The sequence below is a fragment of the Pezoporus flaviventris genome, unplaced genomic scaffold (genome assembly GCF_033815535.1).
Source record: "Pezoporus flaviventris isolate CSIRO_AGI_PZ_B2104156 unplaced genomic scaffold, CSIRO_AGI_Pfla_v1 ptg000007l, whole genome shotgun sequence".
NCBI lineage: Eukaryota > Metazoa > Chordata > Aves > Psittaciformes > Psittacidae > Pezoporus > Pezoporus flaviventris.
This window is the reverse complement of record NW_026892555.1, coordinates 27,047,134-27,068,594: the sequence shown is the minus strand read 5'-3', so window position 1 is coordinate 27,068,594 and position 21,461 is coordinate 27,047,134. Positions and strand designations below refer to the sequence as shown.

The 21,461-nt window shown below is 39.0% G+C and overlaps 1 protein-coding gene across 3 annotated transcripts; it reads left to right on the top strand.

The window, feature by feature from the left end:
• The first annotated feature begins 19 nt into the window (after positions 1-19).
• Positions 20-20,280, top strand: LOC133266720 (carbonic anhydrase 13-like). 3 transcript variants are annotated; one of them, XM_061448233.1, is made up of 9 exons: positions 237-1,110; positions 5,935-6,132; positions 6,492-7,281; positions 7,817-7,881; positions 9,928-10,046; positions 13,298-13,393; positions 14,461-14,523; positions 15,696-15,851; positions 18,073-20,280. In XM_061448233.1, coding segments are annotated over exons 4-9 (549 nt in total). In that variant the 5' UTR covers positions 237-1,110; positions 5,935-6,132; positions 6,492-7,281; positions 7,817-7,880; the 3' UTR covers positions 18,187-20,280. The 3 variants fall into 3 exon arrangements, with proteins under 3 accessions (XP_061304216.1, XP_061304217.1, XP_061304218.1); XM_061448232.1 differs by lacking the exons at positions 237-1,110; positions 6,492-7,281; positions 7,817-7,881 and adding an exon at positions 20-176; XM_061448234.1 differs by lacking the exons at positions 237-1,110; positions 5,935-6,132; positions 6,492-7,281 and having other exon boundaries at positions 7,509-7,881.
• The last annotated feature ends 1,181 nt before the right edge of the window (positions 20,281-21,461 follow it).

Below are 21,461 nucleotides of genomic sequence, written 5' to 3'. Positions count from 1 at the left end.
AAAGCGCTGCAGGCTTCTTATCGGCTCCCCATCGGGGCGTAGCCGCCCGTCGCCTTCAAAGCGGGCGGCGGTGACGGGGCGGCCGCATCTCGCGTTCCAGCCCGTCCTGGCCCGTCCCAGTCCGCAGCGGCCGGCGAGCAGAGCTATGCTGCACTGGGGATACGATGAGCACAACGGTAAGGCAGCGGAAGGGCGGCGCGGTGGGGACCGGGAGTGGCCGCAGTGCTTTCCCCGGTGCCGTCGGGGCGGCCGGTGCGGCAGGGGGCAGTGAGACCGCCCCAGGGCACCTCCCGAGCCCGTGAGAGTGATGAATGAGCTGAAATGAAATGCTGCTTGGGCTTCCAAGCGTGAGACCGGGCAGGTTTTTGTCTCGGAGTGATGCACGGCAGGCTGCTGCGAGGGGCGTCGGGGCGTGCAGCGTCGCTCACGGGAGTCGGGTCGGGCGCTGGCGCTGCCTCATCCACTGCACGGATTTCGTTTGCTCCCGTAGTTACCAGTTTCCTGTACATACTGAGTATTTATTGAACAGTCACACTGGTTGGAGGTGCTCTATTATCGGCATTGCCTCTCTGATTCAGGGTACCGTCTGCTTCTGTTACACGGTGGGAAACACTAGGGACTAGGATCGGTCATTTGCGTAACTACGCACCTAAGAGGAGATGCTTTTGGATTTTAGTTGTTTCATGGTTTCCTTAATCTTGTTGGTCTTTGAAGTCCCAAGATGTACTCATCAACAGGTTTAAAGACTTTGCTCTGTTTTGCATTGTAAGTCATGCAAATGTTGCTCTGGTGTGCAGACCAGCTCACAAGCCATGCGAAATGAAAGTGCTTTTGTAAATTCGAGACTCAGCTTTGATAAAATGAATAACTTATACTGTCTGTTATAATGCACAGACAAATAAACTACCATGGTACTAAGAGGAGAAAGCTATATATTTGCATATACTAATGCCAATAGGAGTATGCTTTCTGTATATTATTACTTAAGAGTTTGGAATACTGTTTGTACTACCTTTCCTGCCTGGCCCCTTTGTTCCATCTTTTCTGGATGGATGCACTTTTCCTGAAAAACTGGGTGGTGGTTGATCACAGCGATGTTGCAATGATTAGGTGTGTTATCTGCTTTTGTGCAGTGTACTCTACCCCTCCCCTGAAGACGTAAATGGGTCTTGTTTTTCAAATTTGTTTCTCCATATGTTTTCCAAGAGTGCTGTAAACTTCACCTGCACTGTCCAGATAAGAAGCCCATTTTCCCTCCCTTTATACTACCCCTGCTCCTTTGCTATTCTCAAATTCTAGGAAGGGGAGGGCACAACAATTCCTATCAGGGTAGCCCTGGACCTTACTTGAGGCCCCATTTGTTCTATAAAACTCTGTTTACTGGTTGATAACATATTTGGGGTGGAGTTTGGCTTTCTCTCTCCCCTTTTTTGGAGCCCCCAGCAGCTGGGGGGTGGGTAGTTCCTCATCAATCCATCCCATTCCCACCACCTCTCACAAGGGACTAGAGGAGAAAGGCATGAATAGCCAACACTTAACTGCTCTTCCCCAGGATCAGTTTTATTTCTCGTATTTTTCTTTTTTTATGCATTTATTTTATTGCTTTTGCTTGTTTCTTGTTTGGCTGAATAGCAGATGCAGGACATTGCTCTGATTCCTGAAAAATTGTATTGCCCTGCATGGCCCTGAAAATAGTTTCCCTGAAACAAAGATTACATTTTGAAACTAATGAGTCAGAAACCGAGTGAAATTAATTACATGTGTTGCAGTCAGATATTAAAGTTGACTTCCTGAAGAGTTGGAAAGACGTCTGCATTCACTCCGAGTTGTGCATTTGCAGTGATAAAAGTGCTGCTTTTTTTAAACTGGGGGAAAACTCATTTGACCCTAATAACTGCAACATAAATCATTATGTGCATAAACTGTCAAATATTACACATACATGTCTGCATATATGGTATATCTATGTATAAGGATATGGGCTGACTGTTACACAGAATGAAGTGTTGTGGTGGGCTGAGGATGACTGGACATCAGATGCCCACCAAAGCTGCTCTGTCACTCCCTAGGGACAGATCACTCACCAATTACCATCATGGGCAAAACAGTCTGAACTTGGGAAAAAAAAAGTAATTTAATATATTACCTATCAAATCAGAGTAGGATAATGAGAAATAAAACCAAATCTTAGAACATCTTCTCTCCACCCCTCCCTTCTTCCTGGGCTCAACTTGAATACCAATTTTCTTTAATATCTCTCTACACTGGGAGCTGTCTGGTGTTACTTCATTGGACATAGGGGAAGTTTCTGGCACCTTCTTACAGCCCCTCCGCTACCAAAACCAAACCTTGCCCCATAAACCCAGTATAAATGTTCTCCCTTTCTTTGGGCACATATTTCTGTATTTCCTTGGCCTTTGCTTTCTTGCCACTGTCCTTATGTCACAGTTTTGATGGTGCCTCTGTATGGAGGCTTAATATTGAGGTCTTGAAATACGTCTTTTGTGAGGCATTATGCATGCTTTTCTTTGCTGCCCAAGGTTCCTGTAAAAAGGGGAATGTTATCCCCCCTTCACAGAAACAGTCCTTTTAGTTAACTGGAGAATTGGCGTAGTTAAAAGACAAATCAAGAATCAATTGCTTTCAGTTTAATATTTGTTTAATAAAACGTATGTATGTAAAATACTTACATATATTGTTGTTTACTGCAAAATATCTCTGGATCTAATTACTACTATATCACTGAGACACTTTATAAATAAAAAGGGATATGAATTCATAGAACCATTCAGGTTGGAAAAGACCTTTAAAAGCATTGAGGCCAACTGTAATTCCTTATACTATTTTTTCTCCCTGAGAATAATTACATGGTCCTGATGTCTGCTTTTGAAACAGCACTTAATTATTACCTATTATGAATTGTCAATTGTTTTTATTTGAGCTAATCCTATTGTCACCTAATATGCATCTAAATTACTTGCAAACGTAACTTTGTAAGTTTAAATATTTTATATATGACAATGTGAGCAATGCATTCCCTTTAGGAATAAACAAGGATGTGATCCTGCCATGGTCAGACCATGCCAAACTAATGAACTTTGTGCATATAATAGCAAACTAAAAAAAGAATCCACTTTTTCACCTGTAAGTGCTCTATTATGCAAGTATAGAGGCTCAATGCAACTGAACCGTATCCTGCGATGTCTCTGATAGGCTTGTTTCGAGTAAATCTATCCTTTTGATGAAACTTGTCATCTTTTAACTCCAGATGGATAAAAAAGCACTGCTGTTAAATGCTATAGTGAGTTCAATTTCCTGACAAGTTCATAGCTGCCTTCATTATGAGATCTGTTTCATTAACTGAGTGTGTGCAGTGCTGTTGGGAATCATAAATATGATCATCTGATCTAAAAGTGACCAGGGTGTTCATCGCATTTGGTTAATTCTGTGTCCAAAATAAAGGCATGCAGTCTTCAGTGCAGATGGTTTGGGGGTTTTTTGTCCTAAATGTTGGTCACAATGGCTTTGATTCTTAAGAGCTATGAGGTGATGTCTAGCAACAGAGCACTTTCTATAAATTCAAAAATTGACATTTATTAAGCAGATTCTTTTGGTAAATTAAATAATTAAGGGAGCTGAATTGGTGAGTACTTTCCTAGGTATGTCTTAAAGTACATATCTAGAACATTAAAGTGTACATTATGTTGAGATGGAGGAATGTAACTCAGGTCCAAACTCAGAAGACATTTTCACCCTGGATTCCCTATCAGCTTAAACTTGATTGTGTGATATGCAAAATATGATTTTGGTCATCCAAGCTAAGGACAAGTAAAAAAGCAGGTACAATGTCTTTTTAGAACTTTTTTAGAACTTTGTAGAAGTTTATTGTCAAATAACTAGTTAATGACAGAATCACAGCCTTGGGTCCTCTTTTTGGCACATTCATATTATTTCTGCATGAAAATCATTCATATTATTTAATGTACAATAACTAGTTATTTCTGGGGTGGAGCAATAGAATCATCGAATAGTTAGGGTTGCCTTTCTTCAGTTAAGGAAAACCTGAAACATTAAAATAAGGTAGCAATAAGCTTTTTCTAAGTGTCCCAGATCACAGTACTTAGGTATAAACAATGGAGTGGTGCTGATTGTAAATAAAATTGTGCATTGCATCTCAAACTACAGGGTACTAGGACATAAACACAATTAAAATTATATCCTATGCTAAACTGTACATAATTAAAACATTGAATAGCTTTGACCATTGTGAAGTGAGAAGAATTAAGTTTAAACAGCTTTATATTATATATATGTATCTTCAAACCAGTAGGATTTATATATTCTGCTATAGAAGCAGCTTCCTTCATGATTTTAGTTAATGAAGGCATTAACAAAAGGACTTTTTAACAAAGTTATGACAGAAGACCCTTGCCTTTGTTCTACCTGAGGTTTAAGTCTTAGGCTGGTCTTTACAAGCTTCTTCTTTTTTCCATTTTTCAGTGCTGCTTGGAGGAGAATCAGTCTCTGCCCAGGTGGCTGCTGCCGTGGGGCACTTCCTTTCATGATTTACTGCCGGGGTGCTTGTGTTATTTTAGCACCTGTGAATTTCTGAGCTCTATTCTCTTCTATTGAAGTCAAAGAGAGAAAGCTATCTATCAACTTTTGATGTTAGGATATTAATCACCGTGTGACACATTTTAATCCCTTTTTTTATCATGTTTATTTAAGCGCTGAGCCATCCAGAAAGACACAAGCCAGAGATAAGTCACCTTCAATGTAGGGAGTTATGAGGATTTCCAGTGAGGCAGATTTTACAAGATCAGCTTCTGATGCTCATAATTAAGTGTTTATTATATCCAGTCTTTCTTAGTTAATTTATTATGCTTCTTACCCATGACAAGCCTGGAGGAAAAAAAAGTGCTATGCTCTTTATAATACTGAAAGATCATCAGCCATGCAGACTTTCCACTTTTCCCTTACCTTACCCTCTTTCCTCTTTCCTTGTCTGATGTCTTTAGTTTATAGAATATGTTTCACAAGCAACTCATTGTTCCCATTTTTCTTCTATGGCCTCTTTCTGCACTGTTTATTGTTCAAATATGATTCAACAACGGCACATATATTTTTATTGAGAACTCTCTGATGTTTAGTAGATAAGGACACCTCACACATCTCATCAATTAAGCTTTTGTTACTGTTTTAGAATGCCATTTGCCATTTTTCTTATCTACATGTTGCTTATCTACAGAGACAAAGCTTTTCAGCTGACTTGTGGCTTAGCTTGCATGGAGGGAGGACAGGTAACTCAGAGCTAATGGGTTGGGAGGTCTGTGCAGCAATGCTTAGGGTACAGGCACAACTATCAGGCTTCAGGATGCCGTGCACCACTTGGCCTTTTTATCAACATCTCCCCATCCCGGTCTGCATAGTCAGTGGAAGATGTGTTCTCAGGTCTTTTGCATCCAATGACTAACGTATTAAAAAAAAAACCTTAATGCAGAGATTTTGGATAGGTAAGAGGTAAGTCCTTAAAGACATCATGAGCCATGATACTAGGCAAAAATAGCATGTCAGAAATTTATTGGGGTGCAGTGCCTGTTGGATACAGGATGCTTGATTTGAATAAGAATTTGTTGGATATGTCTTGTGCGTAGTTGAGTCTTAATTGTGAATAATTACGTATCTACCTACTGCATCTGGCCTTGTTCAAAGGCCAAATGTAGTTAGATACACCATGTAAGGTAGATAAAGGGATCCTGAGAGCTGCTGCTGTGGTGTGGTGCAGCAAAAATAGCTGAATATTTTGATCCGTGTTTTTCTGGTGTGCCCTTTTTGCATGTAAGAGATGCAAACAAGAACAATCCAAACTGAGTTTTCTTTCACATGAAGAAGGGCATTGCCATCAATTTAGACTTCTCCTCCAATGCATTGCAGGGCCTGCCCACTGGAAGGAGGTTTTTCCTGTTGCCAATGGAGACCGTCAGTCACCCATTGACATCAAAACTGAGGAAACCAAGTATGATCCCTCACTCCGTTCTCTAAATCCCAATTACGATCCGGCTTCTGCTAAAATCATCCTTAACAATGGGCACTCCACCAGTGTCGAGTTTGATGACAGCGTCAACAAATCAGGTTAGTTCTTTTCCTGTTGCACTGTGTCTTCTTCCACTGTTTCCTGAATAGAGTACATACAGCCTGGGCATGTCTCACAGCTGAATATAAACTCCTCATTAACAGTAAATCATTGCTCCTCCAGGTGATAGTTTCCCTTTTTTTCCCTGGCTTTCAGCATGATGCAATGTAGGAACATATTTGGACATGAGTTTGAAGTTGTATTTCTCAGAAAGTGCTAGGTTTCCCTTTTCACAGGGCTGGTTTGATCCACCTCAACCAACTAGATAGTGCCAGCCCCCTGTTTGAACAGTGTTGTGTGAAATTTTTCAAATGCTGCTCTCTCTCACTGCAGATGAATCCTTTGTGTCTCATTACAGGTTCATTCCAACCGAATCGCTCATGTCTCTTATCTGACTTTAGCTGAAAGTTTGTATATATATTTTTTTTCATTTTTGCAATCCACACCTCGACTTTTTGTGTCAGGAAAGAGCTAATACAGAACAAATTAAATATATTCCAAGTGATCCCCTTTCTTCTCTGTAAAGTTTTATTGCACCAGTCTTTTCTAAGAGTATGTAGCTTCCCTTTCTGAAAGCAATAATTCTTATTTAGAAGTTCTATGATTTAACATAGTCTTTTAAATCAGTTAGTGCCTTCATCTTTAAAGCCTTCTCCTCAGTGGTAGGCAAGCTAGCACACCTCCCCTTGAAACTGTAGGAGTGCAGATTCTTCAAGCAATAAAATCCTCTTATGGTTGTGTGAGGCTTAGCTGAGGACCCAAGCTCATGTGATGCTTTCACAAGGGTCGATGCCAGAAGAGGACTTATTTGTGATCACCCTGTCCATTAGTCTGAGAACCTATTAACTTGTAGCAGCAACAGGGAGAGACCTAGATTGAGACACCATCATACTTTGCTTTCATGGACAGTCTAAGGTTAATTCTTGAATTTTCTGTTGATACAAGCAACATTGGATGTTGCCTGAAAGCCATCAGCTGACCATCAGTGATCTGGTCTGACCTCCTGTGTGTCAGATGCCACAGTACTTCCCAGAATTAATCTCTGCTTCAAGCCTAGTAGGCATGGGTGAACTAAAGCACATCTGTTAGAAAAACATACAATCTTGATTTCAAAATTGCCAGCGATGAAGAACCTACCACAGCCTTTGGTAAGTTGTTCTATTTGTTAATTATCCTCACAATGGAAATCACGCTTTATTTTAGTGTAAGTTGGACCAACTCAGCCTTTAAGCTACTTTTCTTTTGTTGGTTTTTGTTTGTTTGTTTAATAAAAAGTAACAAATATGAATATGAATACACCAAGAACCTCTTCCACCTTCTAACTCCATCTTTGAAGTGATAGGGCCTTAACACAGTATTTCTCTAGGCTTACACGGGTAATGTGATCCTCTTCTTACTGGTTTCCTCAGGCCTTAGCTCCGTGGATATAGTTGGTGTCATGGCAAAGCACTGACAGATGTTGATCAGATAATTAGTAAATGTAATCCCCAGTCTCCTGTCTGTTTCTTCTGTGTATGGACTAGATTGTTCAGTCCACACAAATGCCTATACCTTTTGGGCGTTGTCATGCTTTACTTATCAAAGACTTCAAATTCTTCTGTATTCATAAACTGAGTTACTCACTATTTTCCCTAATATTTGTCACTGACAAACTTTATCAGTAATGTTTTTGTTTTCTTTCAGGTCATTGATCAAAAAATACTGAATTTTCTAGGGCCAAAATTTGGCCTCTGGGGCACTCCTGTGAAGTAAGAACACCTAACATATGTTGGTTTAATTAAAAAAAAAAAAAAAGAAATCAAATTAATTGGTAAAATTTTTCATGTTAAATGCATTAGCATCTTTCAATGCATCATTAACTGGGCTCCATATGAACTATTTCTTCATCTTGGCCAGCACTGAAACTGGGCTGTCAAGTCTGTAACTGTATAATTCTTTTTATCCTCTTTGGTGCCACATTCTCTGAAATTGGTCTATTGGTATTTCAAAGACTCTTCTTCCAGTCCTTTTCAAACTTTGAGATCTTGGTATTTGCCTTAAATAGCTTCTGACTAACCTCTTCCTTAATTACTGTTGTAATGGAAGGGCTTTACCATTGATAGTGATGTGGCACAAATACATCATCAGGCCATTTTCCATCTTTTTCAGCAGTAATTCATTGAATGCTGATTAATTACTATATAATTGTTTTCCCTCAACCAATTAGAACACCAGTCTTTACACATTTCTAGGATCATTTGTCTGCAAGTTTTCAGTCCTAGAAAGAAGGAGTTTGTTTTAGGACTGCCACTTCCCCATCCCCTTTGTTCACTGGGTTTATAGGCTCTGTAAAAGCATGGTTCTGAGTTGAAGTTTTAAGGAGGTCATATACTTTTCTCCACAGATAAACAGTTCCAGTTCCTTTTAATTAGCCAGGCTACTTGTGTTAGCAGAGAGGCAACGAAGTTTAGGCTTTTAGAAGAGAGGAAAACTGTTGTCCCTCCCATCACTCTTAATTTAAAATCTATCTAGTTAAAGCTCCCCTCCTTTTCCCTTAAGTTCTCTATAATGAGCCAGTAAACCCACCCAGAATAATTCCCAAACCCTCAGAGGAAATGTGGAGCCAGGAGAGTGGGGTGCTTTGATTTGCAGTGAATAAGGAATCTTTCTGAATGTGATTCACATTCGAGTCTCTGTGCAGAGATGGTTTGGTTCCAGCTGTGCTTAGCAAAAGACAAATACTTCCAAAAGCAAAACAATGAAAAGCCCACCCATATGCCTGTTAGGTAGAACAGAAGAGAACAGAATAGAATTAATATTTCAGTTGGAAGGGACCTATAACAGTCATCTAGTCCAACTGCCTGACCAATTCAGGTCTGACCATGTTAAAGCATGTTGTTAAGGGCATTGTCCAAATGCCTTTTAAACATTGACAGGCTAGGGACATCAACCACCTCTACAGGCCTGTTCTAGTGTTTGACCGCCCTCTTAGCAAAGAAATGCCCCATGTAAATCTCCCCTGGCACAGCTTTGAACCATTCCCATGTGTCCCATCACTGGATGTCAGGGAGAAGAGATCAGCATGTCCCTCTCCACTTCTACTCCTCAGGGAGGTGTAGAGATCAGTGAGGTTGCTCCTCAGCCTCCTTTTCTCAAAACTAGACAAGCCCAAACTCCTTAGCTGCTACCTGTAGGCCATTCCTTCCAGCCATGGCTAATTAAATGTTTGTAATATTAAAGTTGTACAACGCTACAATGCATATGTAGTGTTGGCTTCATTTTATGTATGCTAATAAATGCTCCTTTTCCTCGGACTTAAATCTGACATAACTGGATCTATTTGCAAATGAAGGAAAGAGCCTTGAAATTTTTTTGCTTTCCTCCAAAATTTCAAAGAGGAGAAGAAATTATGTTCACACTGTATTTTTCTGATCCTCCCCTTTATTCATAAAACCTATATTTTAAGCGTAATTTCTTCGTGATTCTTTTAAGTACTTTCAAGAGAGGAAACCACTTGAAAAATAGACATATTGTCCCATCTTCAGAGAAGTATCCAACCCTGGATAAGTAAGGTAAACCTGGTGACAACAGTATTCCCTTTAGTGGGCAATAACCCACTAATCTTCTACACATAAGTGCACTTTTGAAAGTCATATCCTGGACAAATGAGAGTTTCTGTAGTACTTCAAAGAAATGGGAAGCCATTGAGAAGGAGTAGGGAGTTGTCTGAAGACTGAAGTCTGTGTCAGGCTAGAGGATGTGGGTAGCAGCTTCCGTTCCTGCAGTGAAGCCTCTTCATCTGCTTGGGTTTCCAGTGCTGACTGGGGGACCACTCAGCGGGACCTACAGGCTGCGCCAGATTCACTTCCACTGGGGATCCAATGATGAAGCCGGCTCTGAGCACACAGTGGATGGGATGAAGTATGCAGCAGAGGTAAGGCTTTAAATGGCATCATCTGTACCTCTAAGCTAGTGACTAGTTTTCCATTGTAAATAGAATGTTGCCCCTCCTCGTCCTGCTTTTTATTCTCCCCCCATTTTATTGAAAGACAAGTGGTCTTCCTGAAGTGTTGCATGTTTGGTCCGTTCTCAAAGGAGAACCCATTTGAAAGCTTTGGAGAGCATTAAAAAAGGAGTACAGAAGACAAGAGCTTGATAAAAGCAAGATTTAATGTTCAAGAGTTAGTTTAAACATTGTCTTTCCCTGTGTCTTCCTTGAAGAATCTTTTCAAAGTCAGCTTCCATTACAAACCACAGAATTATTTGATTTGGGGTCTGTGCCATGTAAAGTTTATGCAAGACTTAGGAGTGTTGCATTTTCTGATGCATATAGCAATGTCATGGTTATGACTTTGAGAACCACACGTTAGTATCTGTGGGGTGCTGCCTGTGGAGGTACCGCATTTCAGTGGAGGCAGTGTGTCAGAGGGAGAAATGACACGGAGAGTTTGCTCCTGCTCTGTCTCTTTTGGTGCCCTTGAATAGAATACAGTAGGAAGTATTCTGTATCCCATTCCTCTTTGCAAATGGAAGTAACATGGAGTGTTTTCAATGAGACTGAGATCTTTAACACAGTGGAAGAGCTTTCTGGGGTTAAAAAGAAGTAAAATGTGTAAAAGTAAATGTTAATGGAAAAATAAATGACATAATATTAAAGAAGAAAAAATGAAATGTATGCACAGTGGTGTGATCAGATTTTACTGGAAATGCTATAAGAGACAGTGGTCAGAAAAAAAAAAATCAGTTTCTAATGGGGAAAAGTGACATTTGCAGTGTTTAAAGACTTATGTTTTCCACAGGAACCAGGTGAGATGGAATATAAAGAATTAATAGAGGTGCTTTAAAACCATTAAGTGCCAAAACCAAATTTCTAGCTGAGAAAATATATATGTTTCCCATCTAAGAAACCAAATGGAAGGAGAAAATATCTGAATTTCTAGCCAGTCTAAAAACCTTTCTGTTACCTGTTGGTTGAGTAACCCTCCACAAGAAGCTTTCTAGATGTCACTTTGGCTTTGGGATAAGAAATCCAGAATTAAGATCAAGGCTTCTGAGCACTGTTCACATAAAAAGAAAACACCTCAGAAGGAGACATGAAGATGGTTTCAGTGCTCACCTTCTTAAGAAAGTTGTGCAAGATTTCAAGAAAAAGCATTGACCCGGTTGAAGGAAGAATTAATGTGCAGGTAAAGAAGACTGCAAAGTTCAGTCCCCTAAGCCTACCGGGAAGCAGAAGGCATCCATGGCTTCATTCTTTGTGACAACGTATGGTCTGATCAAGGTCTCTTCACAAGCTGCAATGACAGAGCGGTGGTAAGACGGGATATATTCCTTAAAAAGAAGTTACGAGCCGTAAGAATGGAGCTGTACCCAAAAGTGTTTTACAGCTCTGTTTATATGGGGGTATTGGTTTTTAGGGAGGTTGGTTTGGGGGTTTTTTGCAAAGCTATGAGGGAGTGGAGATGGGCTATATTCAGTTCTGGGAATTTTCCTTTTTGTCATTTGTTGTTTTTTTGTTTTTTTTTTTTCTTTAAATCCACAATAAAAGTAAATTCCGACTGAGAGTATCTGTTTTCTTTTTATGTATGCAAAAGTGTAATTGTTTAAATGTTGTTTAATGTAGCTTCTGTGAACTTATACTAGTGAGTGGTGCAGGCACTATGAGCTCCAGGATACTAATGCACCTGAGAATGGTTTAGTGGACTATGTTCTCTTCCTGGTTTAATTTAGAATATTCTTAGCAACATTCCTTCGAGGATCTCTGAAGCTGGGAGCCAACGTGTGTTTCATCATAAGCATGTATATATTATTACTGGTTTCAGTGGGATTCCTAACTTGCTGGAAGTAATGTTTCAGCACTTTAGAGCCCAAGTGCTCAACAAACATACCTTTTAAGATCTCCATTTTACAGATATGGAAAATTTAAACGAATAGAGGTTAGGTAAGGTCTGAGATTAGAGTCAAAATCTTCACACTCCTAGATCCCTATTTCAACCATGCAGCTATGTCTTTTCCCATAGAAAACCTTTAAAGTAAGTTCCAGCTTTCCTAAACTGCTGTCACTTTAGAGGTCTTGAGATGCTGTATTCCAAAAGGAAGCTTTTTTTTTTTTTTCCCCAAGGGTTCATCCCAGTTTTTGTCACTCAGTGGAGTTGCTTTTCAGCACTCCTAAAGAGTAGAGTTTAAAGTCTGGGAAAACCAGTGCCATGTTCTACTTCTGAGCCTCTCTTTCTTTATCTGAAAACTATGGGTAATAAGATTTACTAATCCACTGAGGATCTGTGAGAGTTTAATGTTTGTGAAGTACTTAGTCGTAATACTGTGTGAGTGTTTGTGCTCTCTCCAATTTGGCAGTTGGACCATTTCCCAAGGCTGGAACATCCGGGTGCTTCCCGGGAACCAGGAGCTCCTGCTGTGGAGCATGGCCAGGATTTAGGAAACCTGGCTTAACAGAAGGGATTGAGGTGGTATGTGGGCAGACATCACAGGCTTTTCCTCTCCCCATCTGGCTGGTGGTGTCTGTAAGCTACTTAAGCAACTACCACTGTGCAGTTCCAGAATAATGCATGTTGGAAATGCAAATGCTCAAACCTGAGATAATCAAGCTTCTTGTAAGTGCCAAACTACTGGTAATCATAGATGACATTTGGGAGGTATCAAAAAGGAAATTTCAGTGTTCAGCTTAAACTAAACATGGGAAAAGGGGTTGGTGCATGTTTAATGTGTGTTCCCCTGGCTGTTTTCTAGCTATTTACGTGGCTGATTAATGTTACTGAAAGCTTGATTAAAAGAAAAAGAGGAGCAAAATAATAATGACTTCCTCATGATTCTCAGTTACTTTTTAAAATCATCTATGCTAAAAACAGATTTAAAAGCTTTAGTTATATAACCGTGGGACATCTTGTCTTAGCCTCTCTGTTCAAAATCTGGGGTCCCAACAGCAGTTTGCCAGGCACTGTGGCATTCTGATTGCTGCTAAATTTTGAATAATCCCAGCCACTGAAATGCTTCTGCCATTTCTGTAAACTACATATTTACCAAATTCATGAAATATTTACATTTAGAAAACCAAATGGCTCTGAATACAAAAGAGCAAAGTAAAGTATCAAAACCAGAAAAGTTGCAGTATTAATTTGTGACTATTTGAGTTCAGCGGGAGTTGATGCTGTCTCTCTTGCTTTTCAGCTTCATGTGGTCCATTGGAACTCAGAGAAGTATTCCAGTTTTGTTGAGGCAGCTCGTCAGTCAGATGGATTAGCAGTCATGGCAGTATTTCTGAAGGTAAAAAAAGAATGCCTGATCCCTCCTAGTAAATCTGCATAATAAACCCAAAGGGATAATGAGATGATTGGTATAATTATTGCTAAAGGCATACTTGTTTTATATGGGCATTAAATGATACTGTTTCCTTCACACTGTTTCCTTGCCAATATGAAAAATTGTGCTTTCTTGAAGGTGAAAAATATCAGATTAATAGATTTTCAAGACAGTGAGACTCTTCAGTTTGCCTAGTGGAACTTTAATTCAGCTGCCCCTAAATGGATCTTGACTAACAGTTTTTTTTAGGAGAGCAATGTGATTTGATTCAAATGCTTCTCTAAAGGTTTGTTTCTGAGCTGGTAGTTTCTTCTGAAAAACAATAATAAGAAAGCCCCCAAACCCAGAAACTGGGGAATTTCCTCATATTTGTCATATACCTCTTTGCCTTCTGTACCTGTTCTAAAATGAAATTAAACTCTTGCAACATCTTAACTGCCTTCTGTATGAAGAAGCAGACGGAGAATTCACACAATCCATGACAAAGGATGGTGCTGGCCCCAGCGTGGTCAGGGAGTAGTTGTATGCAGCAGTTGCAAAGAACTGTTTCAGTAATTCTGTCTTTCAAATTTACATTAGTGATTCAAGGACAGTTTCACACGATTTCTTAGCGCATAAATTCTGCTTGGGATGCATAAGAATGATGTTTTCACTGTTTTAAGAATTCAAATTTCAGATGTAAGCCTACCACTTTTAATATATTGCATATAAAACATTAAAAATAAATTGCTTTTGTTCTCCTGCAGTATAAAGTTTGTGGGTCTTTTGTAGCTGAAATAATTACTATGAGTAGCCAGAATAAATACTGTCTATAAATAATAAATTAAAAAAAAAAGGAAAGAGTAGATCTTCTTTACGACCAGTACTGTTTCTAAGGACCAGCTAGTCAGACTTGTACTCACAAAATCCATCAGATCTCACAGTCATTTAAGTTCTTTGAAACATTTTTGTTCTGCATTTGCTATTTTATTATTTAATTTTGCTACTTTTCCCTGGAGCTCAAATATTTCTTTTTTGTCTGGTCTGAACAGATTGGTGAATGCAACCCTCAGCTGAAGAAGATTACTGACCGCTTGGACACCATCAGAATCAAGGTGAACAAATACTTCTAAGAGAATACCAGTATTGGTGGTTGCTTTTGTTGCTTTGGGGTTGTTTTTTTTGGTAGCCTGTCTGCTACTGCCTTCACTTTCATGTTCCTTAGTCCCTAATTTCGTAGCTATCCTTATCTGATTTGGGACAAAATTAGGTGAAGTGAAAAACTAAGTTTAGGTGAAGTTGAAAACTAAGCACTAAAACTAATTTTTATAAGGTAAGGGATCAGAGGAAAAGGCTAATTCTTCACAGAACCTAGTCTCTGACAAATCTGTTGCTATGACTATTAAGAGGAGAAGAACATATTTTATGGAAAACTGTGAAAAAGATGAGGAAAAGGTTTCCTTCCCTGTTTTGCTGAGGTACAGGTTGAGAAATAAGCTATTGTTTGTATGAGAGAAATTAGGCAGACTTATAACATCATGCATCCTACAGGCATTTCTGGCCTGGTAGCTGCAAAAGGGGGAAGAAGTAGTAAGCTGTGGGCCTGGACAAAAAGAATGGGGAGGGAAGCAGATGGCAGTAAGCTGTGGGATTGCTCTGCCAGCCCCATACAGACCACATTGAAAGTCTAACATCTTCTCACCTCTCCCTTCAACTTCCATCTTATGGTCATTTGTAATTCTAAGCTCTGCCTCCTTTGGCATGATTTATCTCAGCCTCTTGCTTTTAAATAATACTGCACTGTTTTTCCTCTCTTTTTTTTTAAATACAAAAAATAATTTTCTAAATGTCATAGAATCACAGAATGGTTTAGGTTGGAAGGGACCTTTAAAGCTCATCTGGTTCCAAACCCCCTCCCACAGTAGAGGTCCAGGTTTTCCTAGGCCAGGTTGCTCCAAGCCTCATCCAACTTGGCCTTGAGCACTGCCAGGGATGGGGCAGCCACAGCTTTTCTGGGCAACCTGTGCCAGGGTCTCACCGCCCTCAGAGTAAAGAATTTATTCTTAATATCTAATCTAATCTACCCTCTTCCAGGCTACAACCATTCCCCCTTGTCCTATCTATACATGCCCTTGTGAAAGGTCCCTCTGCAGCTTTCATGCTGGCCTGTTTAGGTACTGGAAGCTGCTCTAAGGTCTCCTGGAGCCTTCTCTTCTCTAGGCGGAACAAACCCAGGTCTCATATATTTAATCTAGAATCACAACAAGCTATTTTGTTTTCTTTCCAGGGTAAAAGAGCACTATTCACCAACTTTGATCCTAGCTGTCTGCTTCCCAAATCCCTGGACTACTGGACTTACTTTGGCTCTCTCACTGTTCCTCCTCTTCTTGAGAGTGTCATCTGGATTGTTCTGAGAGAGCCCATAAGTGTTTGTTCTGAACAGGTATTTTTGAATTTTTCACTGCTATAGAAACGTTGCTTTTGTAAGACTTGAAATTGTAAATACCACCCAAAAATATATTTATTTCAGACCTTGGCATTGCATACCTCATCAAATTTTCAAAGGACAAAATATGTCTATCAAATTTATACTAACTTCTTTTTGCCATTCTTTGTGAACAGCTACTTCTTTTCTTTTTTTCTTTTTTTTTTTTCCCTAAGAATCTGCATACTCTGATAATTAACAGTAAAAATAACCCACAAGGAACTTACAAAAGAAAAGTGTTTTGGTGATGCTTAGAAATCCTAGAATTCCATTATTAGCATATCCTGCTAAACCTCATTTTGGGATTTTTATTTGTCACATCAATAGTAAATGTCTTCTTGCATTCCAGATATGTAAAACCTAGTAAATTTACTAGAATAATGAAATTCAGATGTAATTATAATAAGTGAGGTTTTATGTTAGGCTATCTTAGCAAAAGTGTGATAAAAGAATCTACTTAAATTTTTTGTGAAATTAAGCTTAATGCTGTATGTTAATGTTGCAACAGTGACACCCAGTGGGCTGATCACCTTCGGTATAAAAAGCTTTTTGCATTTGAGTCACTGTCAGGTTATAATTTCTAATATTGGGTGTTGATATATTATTAATATTCTGAGTACATGTAACCCTCAAGATTTTGGTGCCACAGCTTTTGTCTCATTCATGGTAAATATTACAAATACCTCAGAAAATTCAGTACCTGAGGCCACATGAAATGGTGACTGCAGACTGTGCAAAATGGTAAAACAGTTCCTTGAATGGGATGCTTGTTAGTCAGGAGACTAAAATCCTGTTAGTGTGTGCATTTTTCTCATCCGTATCTCTTCCCCACTCCCCTCAATCTGGCTTCATAAGACTCGCTGTAATACATATCAATCTGGAACTGAAAATGCTTGTGAAGATATCAACTCCCAAAAGACAAGCCATTGTTAAGGTTAAAAGGTTCTTATTTGGGCTAATCTATAGTGAATACATTCTCAAATGTGAAATACAGTCTGCAAACACCCATGTGTAACAGATTCAGAGGACATGGTGTTAGAAACAGTGTCAAATACAGTGATTCTTTGTGAGTCATTTTTCACAGGCTGTACCTATATCTTAAGTATTTAAGTATGCTATATTCATATAAATATAAGCGTGCATGTAGCTAAAAGTGTTTGTTTCTAGTAATGTCCACCATTGTGATTGATCAATAATCACCATCACTGGTACTGTGCCATTTAAATTTATTCCTCATGTTTGTATTTGTTCTGGGGTTTACAGTTTACGACATGCTTTTGGGGCATTTTTCAGGTTGAAAAAATAAAAAATAGATTTTAAGACTGTAGAAACTCACAGGGAGCCTGAATTACAGATGTTAGCTTTAGAGTGGGGTGAAGTAAGGTAGCATTGACTTTTTTGCTCTTACTGTGATTAAGGTGCAGTGTACCATACAACTAAATGCTCTATTCTAATAAAATGATTGTCATGCTGTCCTACCTCTGGTAACTTAGAAGGGAACTAAGGTGATTTATAAAAATAGTAAATATTGGAAATATTAACAATTAGAAAAAATACTAAACTTCAGGTCAGAAATCAGACTCAGCCTTTCTGAGGTTTAGACATGGAGCTCTGATGCTGGTTTCTGCTGAGATCACGTTAAGCAGAGGAGCTTATACTGAAAGAATAACTGCTTGTTCTGTGTCTTCACAAGAGAAAATTTTGAATTCTCTCCTGGTTTGAGTACATGTTTAATATGTGAAAAGTGCTAATTGCAGAAGCTTTCTATAGCACCGCACCTCCTATTCCAGGTTAATTGTGAATATACAGTTTGAACAAGATGTACACAAGTGCATATAATATAGCTAATTATTGGCATGAAATATTCTAGAAATCTCCATACTATAAAATTAAACTAAAATATATAAAACCCCCTGGTTTAAATCAGGTTATGGAAGACAAAGTGTGAATACAGGAAACAAATAATCCTTATGCACAGTTTCATTCCAACACACGCTTTGGGAGGGTTTTCTCAGTAGTCATTGCTTTTCATTTGCAAGAACATGATATAGAAAAATAGAGTTCCATTCTTCCTTGCAGCAAAAAAAGGTGACAAATATCTTTAATATTTACTACATGATTTTTCATTAGTATAAGCATGAGGGTTTTGTGCTGAACCTTATGTCTCTCTTGATTGCAGCTAGCCAAGTTCCGCAGCCTCCTGAGCACAGCTGAGGATGAAGTTGCCTGCTGCTTGCTGAGAAACTACCGCCCTCCCCAGCCTTTAAAGGGACGAGAAGTCAGGAGGAATTAAAGGAGTAAAGACAGAATAGTCTCCCTCTGAAACCAAAGGCTGAATTAATTTTAATAGTTAATATTCTTAATGATTTTTTTTTTTTTGTGAGTTGTTTTAACAAATAGGTGTTGTTTTGTTAGTGGTTACCATGCAATCATTTCTAACAGACAAGTATGTCCTGAGCTGTTGCAGGTTCATCAATGTTAACAGATCTGACTGTGTTTGAGTGCATTGGTTTGAGAGTGTCTAGGCATTAGCATGCACAGAAGGCAGTGCTAATTATAAAGTTCAAGACATGGTGAAGGAGTTGTCCAGAATTTGCCACCATATTACTGAACAGGATCTCTGATATTAATGGCATCAAAGGATGCTGTGGGATTATTATTTTGGTCTCTAGCATAACATTTAGCTTCTAAATAAGACTTCACACCGTAATTCTCAAGAAAAAGATGTTTCAAAGTTGATACATTATCATTGCTGACTTCTGCAATACCACGCTTACCTTCCTACAAAAAAGCAGTAATGACTGCTTTTAAGTAAAACAGATATATGCATATGATCCTGTTATTCTGGCTGCTTCATGGCAGTAAAGATGTCATGATTTTTAATTTTTTTTAAGCAAATAGTAAGGATTTTGTATATTCTAGGATCATATCAGATGGATTAGGTATTCCTGAATTCCATCACATGTAGTGATGCAATTGTCCTGAAAACTTAAAGGCAGAAAGGCACAGAGGGAATTGTTTGTTCCTAAATCTAATCTGTTGGATTTGATGAACAGTAAGGGACTGTAACACTATATCTATGTAGCATCAGACTCCTGCTACTTAAAAACAGGAGGCAGGGGTAGCTGTTGCTCCAGACTGTTTCCTGCTAGACACGTTGCACACTGCAGTGTGAAGCACATGCTGCATACCTCACGTCTTGCAGTGGAACACAGCACTACTCAGGTATGTAATGTATCCTAGGTACTGGCTAATGTTCTGCTATAATAGCTGAACTTGGGTGGGTTGCACTTACATTCCAAGACCAAAGATAGCAGATAGACCAAGCCAAAGAAATCAGAATCAATTCAATATCTAATAAAAGATCAGCCCTCAGCAGCAATTGTTGAAATGTCTGTCTTGAATGAATTTATTTGAACCTGTGTTTCTCTCAGGAGCTTTTGTTATCTGAATATAATTGTTTGGTTTGTGCCAAATTGATTTTCATTATTTTTAATGAATTTGCCATAGGATAGAGCTTAGTATAGGATTAGGTTTACCCTCAGACTGTGAGTACTAAATAGTGAAAACCAGTGATACCTAAAAGAGGCAGCTAAAGGTTTCATGGGCAGCAACTACCACCAGTCTCTGCAGTAACTTGTGACCAACTCGCCTTCTGTGACTGCTCTGCATGAGCTTGTGTTTTTATAGGTTTTATATGCTGTGCCTTGTACCTCAACAAGTCTTTTAATCTTAGATGGATAAATATGAGGGAGATCAGAATCAGGATTGACTTTATATACCTTTATAAAACTGAATAAATTAGACATAGAGACATAAATATTTTAGCTTAGATTAAGATAGGTGGATTTGTTTGTTTGTTTATTTTCTCTTCCCCAGTATATAGCTACTATTACTGCACAGCCTCTCAATACCCGCTGAATGTTTTCTGAATAAAGAGCGCAAATAGACCATGGGAGAAATAAAAGGCATTTGGCAGTGGCAGAAGGTGTAAAGATTAGCCAAAGAGGAAAAACCTGCAGATACTTTTTGTTTTCTGGCATAGGGAGAAGAATGCAGCTGAAAAGACCTCACGTTGGTTCTTTATGAATGAGGATGTCTGGAAAATGTGCATGGAGAATGCAGGGGCGTATGCGTGTTTTCATACTCTTTTTTAGTCTTAGTGTTGAATCTGATATGTTTCCTTGTCATGTGAATAGCTGCAGAACATGAATGTTTACAAATGCTCAAAGGTTATAAGGTTTGTTTGCCTCAAGAGAGAGTGATAAGACTACTGCTTCATGTCAGAAACAAAAGTTTTACATGTTTTTTACATATTGAAAACAGTGGAGTTAATCCAGTGCATTCATATTTATAAGGATTTTATCAAAATAAAAAATTTATTGTAGGAATGTGTCTTGTATTTTGTATTGAAGAGATTCAAGTTTTACAGAGAAGGCTGCGATTTTATGAATACTGCCTGCAGCTCTAGTTTTGGAAAAAATTGTCACCCCCTCATTTGAAGTCTGTCTTTGGGCAGTGCAGTATTAGGTATTTCTTTAGTGTTCCAAGTAATATGTCTTTGGGAATGGTAAGACATGCAATCAATTGTTCATAAAGTTTCTGATAGTGCTTGTTTGAACTATTGACTATTTTTATAGAGTTATGCAAATAAGTTCTAGAAGAAGACATCATTTACAGTAATTCTCCTAATGTGGAGATACTGTGTTCATGTTAGATTGAGCTAGCATAGTACTGCATCTGTGCTGAAACCTAGTGGTGCCATCTGAAAAAGACTAGAAATGCTCAGTTTCCTCAAATCCTGTGGGAACAGCTTTCCATATTATCCATCTGCTGGAACTGTAAAGTGAGAGCATGGACCCAGTCTCAGCACCGAGCACTTGGTTGCATCCTCAGTCACTAACTTACTCTATGTCCAAGCTGTGCTGAGTCTCAACCAGACTATATGACATGGTCCCAGGGAATTAAATCTCCGGTGTGGGCTCTGTGCTGTACTAAGATGACTGTAGGAGCAAACAAGGCTATAATATATCATCAGCCCCCCAGCTGCAGGTCGCTTTGATCAACTCTTTACCCTTTGATACACTTGGAGCCTTTGTACTAAGAAGAATGATAATGCTCAGTGACCAAAAAACATATAGAGTATTTGCTGAAAATAGTAGCTGTCAGGAATTGTATACAGCTGGATGGTTGGTCACCCATAAACTTATTCTCAGAATTAAATGCACTCCCAAGGGCTCTGCTGGTTTTGGCAGGGAAGGGAAGCAATGCGCTCTGTTGTGTTGACAGCTTTTGGCAGACATGCTCATGATGGTTTTCATGTTGCAAAGACAGAGTTCAATGTCAGCTGGGAATTTTCTTTATGTGAAGAAAAAACCTGGGAAGTAGATGTCTTTCCTTCTGGAGTATATTGGGCTGAAGATGAGGCAAACAACTATTTGCTGCCACACACCCCCTTGATACATACTTGTCCTTTGTCTGTCCCTTCAAAGATTTGTCCCTCTGTTGCTTCAGCAAGCAGGACTTTGCTGGACTTTCAGGCATAAACTGGGACCTAAAGGAATTTGA

Excerpts from the sequence above, each read along its gene's own strand:
- LOC133266720 (XM_061448232.1), top strand. The coding sequence starts at position 146 with ATGCTGCACTGGGGATACGATGAGCACAACG. Across the intron at positions 177-5,934 it reads GGGATACGATGAGCACAACG|GGCCTGCCCACTGGAAGGAG; the intron begins GTAAGGCAGCGG and ends AATGCATTGCAG. Across the intron at positions 15,852-18,072 it reads TAAGTGTTTGTTCTGAACAG|CTAGCCAAGTTCCGCAGCCT; the intron begins GTATTTTTGAAT and ends TCTTGATTGCAG.